At 37.1% G+C, this 17,516-nt stretch overlaps 1 protein-coding gene across 6 annotated transcripts in view; it reads left to right on the top strand.

Annotated features, from left to right (window-relative positions):
• Positions 1 to 17,516, top strand: part of ehbp1 (EH domain binding protein 1) — a 140,692-nt gene that overhangs the window by 29,959 nt on the left and 93,217 nt on the right. For 4 of the 6 annotated variants that reach the window (XM_082142728.1, XM_082142727.1, XM_082142731.1 and 1 more), the window contains exons 6-8: positions 10,515 to 10,696; positions 15,515 to 15,654; positions 17,066 to 17,158. In XM_082142728.1, the coding sequence (XP_081998854.1) occupies positions 10,515 to 10,696; positions 15,515 to 15,654; positions 17,066 to 17,158 (415 nt within the window). Of the gene's footprint in view, positions 1 to 8,363; positions 8,494 to 10,514; positions 10,697 to 15,514; positions 15,655 to 17,065; positions 17,159 to 17,516 lie in introns of those variants that run through there. The other 2 variants (XM_082142732.1, XM_082142729.1) reach the window with 2 other exon arrangements.

Here is a 17,516-nt window from a genome sequence, read left to right as displayed (position 1 = left end):
AATAAACATTTGAACTATATACATAGTCAGAGATAAATGATTTACAGGTAGAAAGTGTCTATTGAAATAGATAATTAAGGCCTCTATAAAAATAAAAATAAAGAAGAAGAAAAAAAAAAGTTTAAAGAATAGACATTAAGCTGTCATGAGTTCGGCTCCAGTGCTCAATAGTTTTAATCTTTGCCCTATTAATTAAGGCAGTGGATCGCTCCAAACGAACAATATCTATAAAATAGGACAACCACTGCTGTTTTGATAGTGAATTAGGGGGAAACCAAGAACTAATTAAGGTTTTCTTGGCAGCAGTTAACCCAGAGAAGAGAGTCCGTTTTTGATTTAACGTAAGGGCAGAAGAGACATCGTTAAGAAGGAAAAGACACGGCTCAGGATCCATTGTCAGTTCCAAAAGTTGTGATAGAACAGATGAGATTTGAACCCAGAAGCTGAAGATCGGAGGACATTCCCAGAATAGATGGAGAAAGCTGCCGACTGCCCCAGTGCTACATTTATCACACACAGGGGAGGGAATAAGTTTCATTCTAAAACACTTCAGAGGTGTATAATATATTCTGTGGATTACATTGTAGTTTATCAGCTGGTGGGCAGGGTTTTTAGACGAGACTGAGACATTTTGCCATATTGTCTCCCAATCAAAACTGTGATCCTGTGCTAAAAGCTTTCTGTCCCAAATTCGGGTGATACCAAGAGTTCCACATTTCTCCACGATAAGACTACCATAAATAATAGAGACTTTGGCTGTTTTCCCCTTCATGGATTCAAACCAATGAGCCATGGGGTGATTGCCTGTTTTCTATTTCAGATAAAAGTGTAAAATGCTATTTTATTGCGTTTTTGGATAAACGTTTTCGATGCATCCCTAGCAGAGATACATTTAGGTTATTGTGTCTTCAACTACAATAACAAGTTTGCTAATCAACTTATTATGATTTGAATAGTTTTCCTTGGATTAAGTGACAGTCAAAGCATGTCACTCAACACCAACGTTCATCTGGACCTTTAAAGACAATCTGCTGGTTTCTTGTTGGTTCAGAGTAAAACAAACTTTGTTTATGCAATATGAACAACCTACAGCGATACTGACAGCATTAGGTGCAGATATTGATCTACCGTTTCACGGTACGTGTGTATATGTATACAGATTACTGTGTGTATATGTGTGTGTAGCACTCTTAAAATGCCCTGAAAGTTTCTGTGGGCAGGTTATATTTTCATATTTTTTATATTTTATACACTACCATTCAAATGTTTGGGGTCGTTAAGATGCAAGTCTCTTACTCTCACCAAGCTGCATTTATTTGATCAAAAATACGGTAAAAACTGCAATTCTGTGAACTACTATTATTATTATTATTATTATTAGAAGTAATGTCGAAACCGTAACCAAGCCGTTCTCACAGAACACATTTTATAAATTTTTTTCCATTGTTTTCTATGTAAACGTACAATAGATGGACATCTTTCACCATTGCACTTGTACCTCGCACAAGAGAGCCGCATGTTTGAAAAGCCATGTAAAGTTAAAAGAATTTCAACTTTTAAAAATGTTATTTTTTTCCCATTCCACTGCAGCTCATGTTTTTAAATGCTAAAAGTACTGTGTGATCGTTGCTTCGGCTCTATATAATAAACTATGCATAAATACATGGTGCTGTTTTGTTCATAATTAATGCAATTTACACAAATATATTTGATTTATTAACATTAGTTTAAACGTCACGCGCTTACAGACAGTCATGTTATGTCATTGCTTTGAGGAAACAATTTAATGCGGTGCATTAATATTTTGCTCCTTGCACACTCTTACAGCCTCAGGAGACGAGCCAAAATATTTTTTCCCATAACTGATATTATGCCTTTTAAATTTGAATTTAATTGGAATATTTGTCATATTTAAGTAAAAAAAAAATCTAAATTAGTTTTTCAACTATTTTGACATCCCTAGTTCAGTGTGATAAACTAGTGCTAAAGAAACATTTTCTGCTTGTGCTGTTTAATACTTTTGTGGAAAACTTTTTTTTCTTTCTGGATTCTTTGAACAAAGTTGAAATGAACAACATTTATTTGAAATATAAATCTTTTGAAACATCTTTAATGTCACTTTTGATCAATTTAATGTGTCCTTGCTGAATAAAGGTATTACTCCAATCTTTTGAATGATTGTGTATGTGATACTTCAAGTGACATATTGTTTGCTATTAATTAATATATAAAAATATATAAAATATAAAAATAATGCGTAATAGTTTTATGACAATGACGTTTTTCAATTGACTTGCCGTCGGCAGGTGTGAAAAAGTTCATTTTGGAGTCTGTATGTGTGTTTGACAGACAGATTAACAGGATTCTTAACAGGGTTGGAGATCAGATGTAAGGCAAGGTCACAGTCGACTTTAAGCCCACCTCACACACGTACACAAGCAAAGATATCCAAAACAGAAACACTCTTTGTTTTGCCCCTCTACTGTGAGATGGAAGCAGGAATAAACATGCACACGTGTGTGTTAATCTGTTTCTCAGCTCTGAGGTCACACTGCTGCACACAGACTCTTTCAGGACTGTGTGTGTGTGTGTGTGTGTGTGTGTGTGTGTGTGTGTGTGTGTGTGTGTGTGTGTGTGTGTGTGTGTGTGTGTGTGTGTGTGTGTGTGATGTCTGCTGCATTTCTGTACTGCTTTGTTATTATTTGGGCTTAGAGCTGTAACATCAGATGAGCGCACATACACACACACACTTCTTAAATGTTTGTCTTTGTATGTGTCACTGGTCCTTCATTCTTTCTTTGTCTTCTGTTTTTCTTTCTCTCTTTTTTTAAGACTGTTGTCCATCCTTCCTCACCTGCCTGCCTTCGCATTTCTTTTTATCTCTCTCCATTCTGTGCCTGTCTCTCCCTCTCTATCTCTTTCCCCGTATCTCTGCCGTATTTATTTTTCTGTTTCTTCTTAAGATGGTGCCTGCTGATGGAGACTGATCTTTGTGGCTCTGAAAAATATTCCTTAAAGCCAAATATTTATCCAAAAGCTTGACCCAGGTGTTCCCTCGCTCTCTTCCTCCAGATTGCTGTCTCCAACCGCACTTAGTTCCATTAGATTCAGTGATCTGAACACTGTAAACATGTTATTAAGGTGGTTTAACAATCTAGATCTCTTTCTCTTAGAAACATCCATATTTTCTCAAATATAATCTGCTCTTATTGGGATACTGGAGTGTTTTGAACATCTGCGTTTGACTCCTAGCTCTTGAATGTTTCGGTCGATTCAATTGAAAATAGTTTTTAAAGCGTTAATGGGACATGTGCAAACACACTGCTCTAATCCCTCTGTTTTTATTTGTCTTTAGCAAGCATTACTTCATCTGTCTGTTTTTGTTTTGCTTTGCTAGTTTTGGTTCGTGAAAAACGGACGACAAACACGATAAAGCGAATTAGAGCCGTGGAACAATCACGCTGTCGTTTGCCTTGAGAAACACTTACAGGAAATACAAACACACAGCGCTCATCCAATGTCTTGTATTGACTTCTGAAAATGGAAAAATGGGGTTAGTAAAAGAAAAACAGAAAGGGAGACAACCTGAAATCTTTCATATGAATATGGCTGTGTATGTTTGTAATGTATTCTCAAATAGAATCAAATAATGAAAATATGAGCAAACGTCACAAGGATTTGCACATATACTAATATATACACTACTGTTTTTTAAAATAAATTAATACTTTTATTCAGAAAGAATGCAATACGTTGATCTTAAATGTACATACATTTACATTGTTACTAAAAAGATTTACATTTCAAATTAATGCTGTTCTTTTGAACTTTCTATTCATCAAAGAATACTGAAAAAGAAATCATGGTTTCAACAAAAATATTAAACTGTGATGTTTAATATTTTTGTTGAAACCATGATTTCTAACTGCTTTCCACATTAATAATAAGAAATGTCTGAGCAGCAAATCAGTATATTAGAATGATTTCTGAAGGATCATGTGACACTGAAGACTGGAGTAATGATGCTCAAAATTCAGCTTTGCCATCATAGGAATAAATTCCTTTTCTTTTTTTATATATACATTAAAATAATTTTTTTAAACTGCAATAATATTTCACAATATTACTGTTTTACTGTATTTTTTATCAAATAAATGCAGTTTTGGGGTGCATAAGAGATTTCCAACATTTTAACAGTAGTGTATATGTAAAAAAAAAAAAAAGGTGGGATGACATCCATTTAATTAACTGTCTGTTTGAGCACAATTTGATTCAGACAGGTGAAGACACAAAGTATCTTCTGTCGCTTAAACTCTTTTTAAACCATAGACTCTGTGTGATGGATTATACCTATATGTCAGTCTTAAACGGCTTAAAACTCAAGAGCCAACACCGAGACAACCCTCAAAGCCTGCGGGATGACACTGCTTTATGACAGAAGCTCTTACAGCATCCTCTGATCTACAGATGCCGTCAGACCCTGAGCGTTCGCAGACTGATCATTAAATGCCTCTGAATATTGTATGTTGAACAAAACCTAAGTCTAGCTAACTCAGCTGGTCATGATTAACCCGCTGTAACACTTAACTGTCGCTGGCTTTAGTGTTGTTGTGTCAATTTTATGGCAGTTAAATGCCTTATCTGATCTAAAATAGATTTAGCCAGTGGCTAGTTTATGGACTGAGGTCTACAAGTTCTGTACATTGAATTACTGATTACGACAGACGAACACTCAGCATTTTTCCACCCAGTACCGATAACTTCGATATCTCCTTTATAGCTGTGATGGACTCACTGAGCATTCATTTAGGTTAGTGCTGTCGATATAATTGCAGCCGTGTGTGTGTGTGTGTGGTCATTTGAGGTGGAAACTGATGAGGTGGCACCTTTAAAATGGGATGTTGGGTGTTAATCCAATAAATCTGTCTCTCTGGTGTGTGTGTTCTTACATGTCTTTCTGGTACATTGTGTGTGTGCTGGAATGCTGCAGTGTTGGAGGGGTTTAGTATTGTCTTTGGCCCATATTTGATAACTGAGAGGATGAAAGAGGGATGAATATAGCCAGAAGTGAAGAAAAAAAAAGTATTATACTTAGTTTTTGGTACACGCTATATAATGTGGCCCAATTTTTTTTTTACAATTATTTTATTACTTTTTATTTTACTTGTGCTTTACTTTAATTGCCTATTTACTCCATTTGCTTTACAAATACAAATGTAATGTTGTCATGCCAATAAAACAGAATTTTTTATTTTATTTTACTTGTGCCGAGTGCCTGACCATCTGAAATTTTTGAGAGAGCTGGTTTAACATGTTCACTCTTTTTGAACCTCTTAAAATGAATTTTCTGATCTTTCACGGGCCTGTTGTATGTGATGTCTGTGTTAAGAGTCATTTTGGCAGCGGATGCTTGTCCTTCAACGGAGAGCCTGAAAGAGACTGTAGGTCACGGGTTTGGTGGGTTGTGGAGAGAGATTTATTTTCTGTTGTCTATTGTTATTTTTTTGTGTGCTCATAGGCACCAGGCGGGGTCCCAGCGTGGGTACGCTGCGGAAACAACATCTCCAGTATTTGAACACAGCTTTTTGTTATTTCTCTCTCTGTCTGTCTCTCTCTGAAGGTATTAAGCTGGCATCTTCTCTTCCTCTCTTTTATAATAGGCTGTTATTGTTTTGGGCTCTTTTATTATTTTGGTGGCTGGTATTATTTTTGATTTCCATAAGTCTTGGTCTGTTGGCTTTGCTCGTCTTTTATGTTCAGCTGGAACAATGGCAATCCCCCAGCCACTAGCCCTACCCTCAATAGACAATTCCCACAAATAATGACACTTCCCCTAATCTGTGTGTGTGTGTGTGTGTGAGTGTGAGCGCCACTCAATGACAGTTTGGGGAAATCACATTTGAATCACAACAGATGAGTGATGACAGACAGAAATAGGCCCTGGGTGATGCCAACTGAAAATGTGTCATCCGTTCTCTCCCTCTTTTTCGCTCTTTGTCTGTTCTTTTATATATTTAGATTCAGCTCTGCATTCATGCAGAAACACGCAACTGGCACTTATTGATGGAAAAGCCTATTGTGGCCCATTTCTTTGACAAACACCCTCAGTGTTGATACTTCTTTTTTATAGAGCTTCATTTTCTGATCCCCTCTGGGATCATCTCGGGTTGGGAGCCAAGAGCTGGTTCAATGAGCCAGTTCTTCAGAATGAATCAGTCAAAAAGTAGAAGTACTAATATAATCATAACATAGAATTGTGAAATCTCACTCTTCTTCTACTTTAGTATATTTGTGTGTATGTTGGGAAGGAAACCCCACAGCCCTGACCCCCACCCCCCATATTAGCACCAGCTGTGGATCAATACTGGGACAGCTGGGACAGCTGGGACTGCCACCCGCCTAAACACACCACACACATAAACACCCTAAAGTGAATGAAGCTCCCGGTCGCACCCCTTTCTTCCTCACGCTTCCTGGAAATGTCAGTCAAAGGAAGTTTGAGGTTCACTTTAGGTGTGATAGCCTGCAGGGGTCTGGTGGTGTTCTTCTCTAACAGGAACACACACACACCACGTGCAGATGGGAAATATTGAATAATATTTGCGTCAATTGAAGTCTGCCATCCTTATGCCGTTGGATTATCATTGTGTTAACAAAACACATTTAAGCACAGGTCAATGGCAAACATGTCCATGATACACTGTGACCGAAAGCCTGTGGACAATCCAAACATGTCACGGCACCATGGACGTCATTCAGAGCAATGTTTCTAATCGCTTATTACTGCAGAATATCTTGTTTTACAGTTATTGGTGTTGTATTTTCACAAATCATCAAACATGTCAACTGTAGTTGGGCACATTTCTTTGGCAAAAATCTTAAAATGATCTTGGTAACAAACTAACATTTCCATTATTGCAAACCATTGTATGCTGTATATGATTGCTCTAGGCTCTAAATGTGTATTTAGAGTTTCAATGTAGACATTTAGTTGCGCACACATTTAATTACATATATACGCTAATATATTATTTTATAATAATTTATAGTAGCTTTTATTTTTTAATTTTCAGTTTAAATTTTTTTATTTTAGATTTTAGTAGTTTTTTGTTGTGATTTTGTTAACTATTTTATTAGCTTTTGTTTATTTTTAATATTTATATTTACTTTATTTATTTTTTTCAGTTTCAGCATTTTTAGTACTTACAATTATTTCAGTTAGCAGCCAAGGCAAAGTTTCAAAGTTTAAGTTTCAATTACTGAAAACGGCGTGTTTTGTATATTTTCTTTAACTTCCTATTTATATAATCACCACAATGCTATTAATGTGATCCACACTATGCTTTCCGACTCTTTGGTAAGAACGTCTCTGATTTGGGATTAAATGGTGACAGTGGTTAAAAGATACTTTTATATAAATCAACATATTTAGCATTTTATAATATTTAGTTAAAATCTACTTAAAACAGCAATGTATATTATCCATTGACAAGGCTGTTGACTTATGTTAATAGTCTCAAAATGACCAAATATTAATATATTAGTCTGTTACTAAAGGAGTTTAGAGTTTCAGCTCACTTATATTTAATGCATTTTCATATTTATAATCTTATGTTTGACTGTATTCTCTCTGTAGAAGTGTCTGTGTGTGTGTGTGTGTGTGTGTGTGAATGAAGGGTGATATGCCCTTAAGGGAGCAGCAGGGGGCAGCAGTGAGCCACCCTGGCACCTTCATGTCCCCTCTCCGCCAGGTATTTAGCAATTTTGTGGGTACAATAGCTGCGTATTGATAGTCATATCCCTGTGATAAATTAAAAGTGTCTTATTGTCTGTTTTCATTTTACACATTGTCATAACCCTGGACGGTAATCTGGGGTTCTGATTGACACCGGCAGCCAGGGAAAAGAACACCCTCATTGTTTGCGCTCGTCAAATCTGTTAAACCTAATTCTTCCCCGCGTATTTGCATATTCTTAAGTATTTTTTCGGAGAAGGACTAAATCCTTCTTAAGTGTTTGATGCATTTTGAAATTCATTCATAAAGGACCTACATGCACTATTAGCTCGGTATAATGCCAGTGCATAATCTCAGCGATAAGACACGCTTTGGAGCGCTGGATTCTTCAGGGATGACATGCTGTATTTCCGACCGATTCAACAGGGGCTCAAATGTCAACACAAATGTCAAGTGGCTTCGTCGGTGAGCGGTTTTGAATCTTAGACGCAGGTTTTTTCTCCCTTTTATCGTTTTCATTTACTGAAGGAGTCACAGAGGACCGTCTCCCGTCCCAGCTGGAGTGGGGGATTGTGGGTAATTTGTCTGGGTGCGAGATTGGCAGGCGGCCCTGTTGTTTTGATCGGGTCAGCGCTCGAGCACTTTACGTCTCTGTCTGTGTTTCAGCCGCCGGCACGTGGGGTGTTCTTCTTCGGCACCTCCGATGGCGTCGTTCGGTCAGATTAATCACCTTCAGCAAACTGGAAGAAGGAAGAAGGGTTAGTGTGCGCTGCCCTTGTGAGTCGGCTGATTTTTCTGTGTGTGTGTGTGTGGAGCCGTATCGAGGCATATCTGAGACGAATATAGTCACTCTTCAGCTCTCTGCGTCTCTGCTCTGATAAGGGCTCCTCTTTACCTTCAGGACCACTGATACATGCAAACACACACACACACACACGCGCGCATGCGAGTGAGATTTCTATCTGGAGATCTATACGTAGTCGCTCCACATATGCACACAGTCAGGTGTATGAATACAGGCTCTCTGAGAGGCCTGCCGTCAGTGTTATACTGGGCCTTCATTTCACTCTCTGCTCATTTTGTTTTGGATTACTCTGCGCAACAGGCCTGATGAGATAAAAGTGAAGAGAGCATAAAAGACTGAACAATAGGCCTACAGTATATGGATCTCACCCATAGAGAAAGCTGAAAAGGAAAGATACTTTCTGAACAGAAGGCCAAATAATGGCTTAAAGCAAGAGAGGAAACTTGAATTGAGACCGAGAGAAAGAAATAGAGACGGACAAGAAAGACGCTTGATTAGTTTGAGTCATTTCCAGAGTTCATTTTAGTCAATTGATTCAGTAACCAGTTCATGACTAATTCTATGATTAGTTTGCAATGCCACTCAAATATGCTTGTGAAAGAACAGAATGTACTTTACACAATTTACAATGCACTGAATTAAAAATATTATTATTGTATAAAATAATTGTTCACTTATTATAAAACCAATTTGGAATTAACTGATTATCTTTAACTACGAACTTTGACTATATTTTACTACTTGCATTATTATGTTAAAAATGCTGGCTGTTTGGTTCAAATGTTCCTCTGATTTAAAATTAAGCCATATTAGAGCAAATACATTTCGATTTAGATGTATATCGAATATCAATCATATTTTTCTGTCAGTTAGCCATACACTATGGCCTGTGTGATGGTGTTGAAACATGTTTGAGAGTACCGGTAGTACTGTCATCCAGGAGCAAATTGCTGATACTTAGTCAGCAAGCTGTGAAAATGCCCTAAGAACAAAGACTGAATGTGAAGATATTTTTATGGCTTTGTTCAATAAGAAAAGGTAGGTCAGGGAACGTCTCCAACTGTGTTTCCGGCCTACCTGGCAAATGGAAAGTGTGCAGGTGGGCTAGTGTTTTGTTTTGTTCCATTTTTATTCATGTTGTTGCCCTCAAGTCATTTTGGCTCATGGCTGGTGTTGAACCCTTTTCTTCTCCACATCATTTTTAATAAGATATAAGAATTGATGTTTACCAGACTCCATTAATCATACAAGACAAAAAAAATTAAATAAAGCAAATGAATAAGAGAGCAGAATCAGGGCCATTTCGAGTTTCCTTTCTAGTCTCCTTAAAATATTTCCACCCTCTGACCTACAGGGGGCGCCATTGACCATTATGACAGGGCCAGTTCACTCAATTGGTGTCAGAGGTGAAAAACTAATACTGAGTTTGGTTATTTAAATTATTTTGGCAAATTAATGCCTTTTAGTTCTGATATGACCTATTATTGGTTCGAAAAAATCATTTTAAGTTTGACGTATTATATGCCTGTAAATGGCTGCAAAATGACACTATCTTACTGTTGAGAATTCAGTGTCATTCTATTTGCTGGAAGCTTTAGCATTCTGTTTAGTTAATACTTCAATGAGACGGTCTCCTTAAACTTGTATGCACATGTTCCAGGCGTGCTGGTTTCCCTTGTTTAGATGTGTGTGCGTGTGTGTGGGCTTATATGTGTTAAAACAGGCGATGATTTTACCCGTGAGTGTGAAGATTAGCAACTTTCATTCATTCTTTTTTATTGTTTTTTATATATATATATATTTTCAAAGCACTATAGGGCTATTTTGTCATATGCATTTCATAGCATTTGAAACTGTTAGAAACATATTGATGATCATATTCATTTGTCAGTTTTTTTGTTCCCCGATGTAGTATTGTAGCAATAATTTTTATTTTTAAAACTCACATTCTCTCTTTTTTGCGTGTTATTTTAGGAATCTCCGTCGGGTCGTCGGAAAGCGCTGGCCACCAGCTGCATTAACATGAAGCAGTACGCCAGTGCCATGCCCACGCAGACAGACGTCAAGCTCAAGTTCAAGCCGCTGTCCAAGAAAGTGGTTTCAGCAACGCTGCAGTTCTCCCTGTCCTGCATCTTCCTGCGAGAGGGCAAAGCCACGTAAGAGCAGCTCACTACACCTCCAAAACCAGCTGACTACACCCACCCAGAAGGAATCTGCCACTTCAAATTACGCTCTCATTCCTTTTCTCTCTGTGCATTTCTGCCTTTTCTTTTTTGCCTTAGTGACAAAGGAAGTGACAATACCTCACATTCCCAACATTCCTTTTCCTGGATCTCTCCCCCTCTCATCCCCCTCTCCAGCCCTTCTTCTCTCCTTTTTTCCTCAATGATTTCATCCCGTCTTCATATGCACCCCTGTGAGGTTGTTCTCTCTCTCGCTTCGGGAAAGGTTCTGGCCAGGGTGGGACTTAGAAGCCTTAGAGGCCAGGGGGCGCATTACAGAAGATCCTAACTTTAGAATCCTATCTTATCTGTTTGGTAACCATGGGAATTTCAGTTAGGGCCTCATTTAGCACAAAAGCTATTACAAAATGACATTTCTTAAGTGCATAATCTTATCTGAACTACAGATAGGAAAATGGTATTACAGAAGCATACTAACTCCACAAAAAAATCTTAAAGTCTAGGACAACCCCACTGGTGTCCTAACTTCAAAATTATTTGAAAACCAACTATAAAAATCACATAATAATAGTGCTTTCTGAGAATGACGTCACATTTTTTTAATGATACAAGATGAAGAACAGCGATGTTTGATGGTGGAAAGACTTTGTGAACACCCAAATGAAGTGCTGCACTTTGACGACAAAACTCTGACAAATAATTACAGACTCCTATGAAATAAAAGGATTAGGCTTTGCCCCTACCAAGTTTATCAAAACTTTACTTAAAGCTGCAGTCTGCAGTTTTTCCTCTTTGTCGCCATCTCTGTTCGAAATCTGCAATTGCAGTTTTTCGCAGAATTATCAACTTTACGTGTGTTGTGCCTCGGCATTGCACAGCGCGGATTAATCCAATGTTTTGAGGAGAATGTGCGGCTGTCAGTCACCGCACTGGTGGTGTGGATACTGTCATTCGCAATCACAAATTCTACTTTTTGGAAGTATGACCAACATAAGAATTTTCACCGGAAAATGTCATCTGAACAATAAGTAACATCCACTTTTGTTCTGACCAACTAATGTTAAGGGGAAAAAAGCATTGCAGTAAATCACGCTGATTAAATCTAATGATTGCTTGTCATATCACGTCAAACTGTGCAAATTATACTTTGTTCTCAAATTGTTAATGTTAACAACATCCGCATTGCGCGACTACATTTAATGCCCTCTCGATATTTATCCTTGTTTTCGCATGGGCCGGTTGCAGTCTCTTTTTTTTCTCCGAAGTCTTTCACGTTTTACAACGGGTGAATTTCCAGATGTCACTGGTGATTGTCGTTTGAACCTTTCTGGTCAGCCATCAAATTGATAAGTTTAATTATATGAAGTGCTGCAGGAAAAGGCTACAAATCTCCACCTCCAACATCCTCACAGGCAATATAGCCTACTTGCCGAGACTCCTTCTTTATGTGTACAGATGTGATGTAATGACCAAAGACATGGTCGAATTTCCCGCGGAAATCCACCAGTACCACTGGAATTAAATACATTATTACAAGCTTACCATTTTGAATCGAGCTAAGGCAAGCAGATAGTTTTGAACACTGGCTGGTTATGTACTTGCTCAAATTTATTTTGGATAATTTTTAACCCAAAAAAGCTACGGACTGCAGCTTTAATGAAAAGCACCACTTATTTGGTTTTTCCATTTTAATCTCAGTTCTTTCTATTATCTGAGTTTTTCCGTTTTACTTCACAGCAGCTGTTTGCGGGTAGTTGGTTGACTGGTAACAGACCTGAGAGTTGATTACCGAACTCGATGCAGGGGTTTAAGATTTCCTAACTACAGATGAGATGAGATTTTGTAAGATATGATAAGAATCCTAAATCAACATTAGATTTGCTTTTGTAATACAAATAACCTAATTTAACTTGTGAGATTTTAACTTAAGACTTAAGATAGGAAGTTTTTGTAATACGCCCCCAGAGGTTTATCTAGGATACAGGAAGTATTTATTTAAGGAAAGAACTCAACTAACATGTGGAATAATCCTTGCATAAAGCCACCAAGATTTCAAAGTAAAATAAGAAAATCATGATCTAAGTTTTTATGACATATTTTTCTGCTAGATATTATGCAAAAAGAAATAGATCAAAGTGATATGTCTGAATACCCTGAGATTTTGAAGTGTGCATTCGATGGACTAAAGGTACGGTCACATTTATCATTGTTCAGCGAATTAATATAGGGAATTTCACGTGAGGGCAAATAATTTGCCCATGCAGATTTCGCTACTGGTTCAAGTTGGTCATGTGGATTCGCCACAGAAAGCTGCTTGGTTTGAAAGTGACTTCTGTGTGAGCTCTGCTTCATACATTGCTACATATTTACAACAGACAGTGAGCCATTTTTACCTGCTACGTTTTTAAATATTTCACTAATGTGACTGCATCAACTTTTTATTTAGTTTTTACATAAAATGTACACTTAACTTCATTAAATGCCAAATAGTATACGTGTACTCATGTACAAAAAAAACCATCAGCTTTAAACTATATACAATTGCCAAAGCCTTGAAAAAAAAAAAGAAGAGAAATAGATAAAATACAGTTACAGTAGTGTTGTTGTTAAGACCCATTTAGATAATGCTCTAAACCTGAGGCAAAACAGGTGCAACAAAAGTTTCAAAAGTGCAACAATAACTTTATCCCAAACATCTAAAGAGGAGCTCCGTGCTTTATATATGACAGCCAATGATCTTTCTATTAGAACAGTATCTCTGAAATAATTAAACCTTTCTTCTATTGAAGGGGGTCCAGGAGAAAACCAAGAATGCATTATAGTTTTTTTAGCGGCAGTTAAACCCGCAAATATAATTTTCTTTGAAGCCAAATTAGTGTTGATACTAATTGATGAATCATAATTAAATAAAAATAAGGTAATCAGTTTAGGAATTGGAAACTCCAAAATATCCTCGAGAAATACTGCCACTTGGGACCAAAGATTAGAGACATTTGGGCAGTCGCAGAATATATGCAGGTAAGTGGCAACCGTATTCAGATTACATTTTGTACAAACGGGTATCTGTGAGCTTCATTTTAAAACGTCTGTATGGGGAAAGATGAAATTTGTGAACCAACTTAAAATGAATCAACTGATGCTGATCATTTATGATACATGGTTTCCCCATCATTGACAGGTATTTTCCGGCAATCCATGTTTTCACTGTTATACGGTAGGGTGGCGCTATTATGCATCTTTTGAAAGCATATTGAATCTCCAAATCAAAACACAGGTAAAGAAGAAGCAGAAAGAAGTGATAGAAGCATTGCTTATGCACAGGTAAAATAGTGCAGTCATCAAACATTATGATGATGATGATCATTGTTCTGAATCCGATCCGGACCTTTTCTCAGACTCTTTTGAATTTTCTCAGTTTTTTGTTCAAAATGTTGCTTTTTTATGAAACTTTCCCACATTCAAGTGTTAATTAAAAAAAGAATGCACGAAACTGAAATAAAATAGTTTTATGTAAAAGCAAAAAAAGATATAGGCCTATTTATATATTTATATTTGATATATTGCATGTACAGATATTCATACAACAAAATATTCTTGGGGCCCTGAAAGCTTTGCGAAAATTATTAGAAACACTTCTTTCACAATTATTTCTAAACACATTAGAAAGCCAGTTTTTTTTTTTTACTTGACTGCAGCCCAAGATATATAACTTCTAATTTGTCTTTAAAGGACAATTCAAAGTTGGTATTTTTGGTATTTCAAATTTATATTACTATGAAGTAATTATTTAAATTTATATATTTATCAAATTTTGTACCCTGGGTACTGTTGCTCAGAAAATGTCAGAAGATGAGAAATCAAATCCTGTTGGAGAACTTTGGTCCAGACTTGAGCTATTGCTCTTTGACATGCGTGTCACAGCAAACAGAAGTCAGATGGAATATTTCCAGCCACTGGCCTTGAGAGTAAATATCTTTCCTTCACTCGTCTCGCAATATCCCCATTTCCCTCTTTTTTTTCTTCTTTTTTTCTTCTGATCTCTGCCTGCCTCTAAATAAAGAAGGCAAGAAGCATGTATGAGTGTATGTGATTTCACCCTTGCGCTATATGAGATATGTGTGTGTTTGTGTGGCTTTTGTGGCGTGTGTGTGACAGAGGTTATGTGGCGGAAGTGTAACTGCTTTTAACCCATGGGAATCATGTCAACAGCACACAAATAAACCCCATTACATAAGTTCAAATAAGCTCCATGCCTGCCAAAGAAAGACTGGACCGCATTCATAAAGAAATGTGAGATAGACAGAGAGAAGGAGAAAACGGGGACATTGGAAGGGAGAGAGGGAGTTAATCCTGGAGCGTTATCTCGCCGTGCTTGTGAATGCCCTGGCTGGAATGCATGTCCGTATTGCACTGCCTCTTATGAGCAGGACCATGAAGGGCATTCCCTTTACACAATCATCTCTCGCTCACGCTCTCTGTCAACCTGGCTTTCTTCTCTCCTTCCATCCATCTCCTTCAGTGTATCAAAATGCTTTTTACACAAAAGCACAGTGATAGTCTGGAGAGTGTGTTATCAAAAAACTAAATGAACAATTCTCAATTTAACTGTATTTAAATCCAATTCAAATTCATTTTACAGCAAAATAAATGCTGAAAATGCAAAACAAGTCCTCCGATTCTGTCTGGGCCTACAGACGAACCGTCCGAATGAGTAGCGTGTGAAGTGCCTCGTTTATGATGATTTCATCAGATTTATATTGTGCTTTTGTCTCTTTCTCTTACTGTGTGTAGTGATGAAGATATGCAGAGTCTGGCCAGTCTGATGAGCATGAAGCAGGCCGATATTGGCAATCTGGATGATTTTGAGGAAGAGAATGAGGAGGATGAGGAGAACAGAGTGAACCAGGAGGAGAAGGCCGCCAAGATCACAGGTGAGACTTGCTTGAGTTCATTTGAAGACCCTTTACCGGTGGATCCGATATTTCTATACAAACACATCACCACAGAGCTTTTCTGTTTCTAGTTGGTTTTTCTTTTTGTTCTGTTGCTTTGTTTACTCTGTTCCAGTTCTAATTGTTTGCACAGTAGTTCACTGCAGTACAAATGCAGCAAAATGTTTTTTTTTGTATTCTGTTTTATTCTGTTTTGTTTGTTGATTGTTCTGTTTTATTGTTTCTTCCATTATTTTTTATTTAACTTTTAATTGATTTTATTCTATTCTTTTTCTTTTCTTTTCTTTATCATATTGTATTTATATTTTCTTTTGTTTAATTCTTGCATATTTTTCTGTTTCATTATTAGTTCTATTATATTTTCTAATATGTTATATCAGTTATAGTCTTATTTTTTCTATTGTGTTCTCTTTGTTTTGCCTATTCTATTCTATTCTATTCTATTCTATTCTATTCTATTCTATTCTATTCTATTGTTTTTGTTCCTTTAAAAAAAAAAATCTATTCTATTCTATTCATATTTTTTTCTAGAATTTCCCAGATGTGATTACTTAGGGCTGTATGGTTCATTTGTGTTAAGTGTATATTTATTTCTAGACTGCAAAAATATATTTGTGTGGATTCCCTTGTAAATTTCAGCGTGCCATTCTTCACTCTTCATTTCTTCAGTCTCAGTTCAACTGTTTCATTTGAGCTAGAGTTTCTTTTTTTTCTTTTGTGGTTTAGTTTCTGTCTGAATGTGCACACATGTGTGCATTTGCCTGTGCATATGGAGACTTATTACCCTTGTTTAAATTTGCTCTGTTTTTGGTCAGTTTGTTTATTAGCTGCTTTTATACACATTTCACTGCTTGTTTATGATGTGTATGATAAGGTCCATCCAACATATGTCCTGTGTGTGTATGTTTGTGTTTGTATGTGCATATATATATATATATATATATATATATATATATATATATATATATATATATATATATGTATATGTATATGTATATGTATATGTATATGTATGTGTGTATGTCTGTGTGTGTGTGTGTGTGTGTGTGTGTGTGTGTGTGTGAGACACTGATATTATCCAGCCCCCCCATCACCCCCCATATTGTGGAGTCTTAACATTAAGCCCATGTGCTTTTATCCCTTTATAAGTGTATGTATGGAGCTCCTATGGAAATGCTTGAGTTGTTTATTCATTGTATGGGTTTAGGAATCTCTCTGTTGCCATAGCGGTGCTGTCCGATCCGTTTTTAACAGTTTGTTAGAGCGAAGACACAGTTCAGTCTCTGTTCAGAGAGACTCACACACACACAAGTCCGTATGTATTGCATACCTCTGATTGCATTATACAGATTTGAGTGTGTTATTTGAGTGTATGTTGTGCTGTTTTCAGAGATTGTGAGGCAGCTGAATGCTCTCAGCTCTATAGATGGAGATCCAGATGACTGCCTAAAGCAAGCAAATAAGCCTGCCTCCTCTTCTGAAGGTCTTTCAGCTTTCACCTTCCTTCATTCTTTTATTTATACTCTATCTCTGTCTTTCTCCTTCTCTCCTCTTTTTTTCCATCCCTTTGCCTGTACTGTGTGTTTGAGTATCTGTTAAGTTCATTGATATTATCCCCCCACATGCTATATTTTTCTCCTTATTTAGCGTTCTTCATTTGTGATCTTGTGCCTTCGTTCCACTTTCTGCAGTTTGTAGTGAACCCAGCTACCCACCTTTGTTTCCGTGACATTGGAGTTGATGATTCTGGAACAGGTCTTTAAAGACACCACTGGTCATGTGGTTGAGCGCTCTGATGGCCTAATATGGGTCAGGGTGGCATGGTGGTGGAGCGAACAGAG

The sequence above is a fragment of the Leuciscus leuciscus genome (genome assembly GCF_965113295.1).
Source record: "Leuciscus leuciscus genome assembly, chromosome: 17".
Classification (NCBI taxonomy): domain Eukaryota; kingdom Metazoa; phylum Chordata; class Actinopteri; order Cypriniformes; family Leuciscidae; genus Leuciscus; species Leuciscus leuciscus.
Note: the sequence above shows the minus strand (reverse complement) of the source record. Positions and strands in the feature narration are given on the sequence as shown.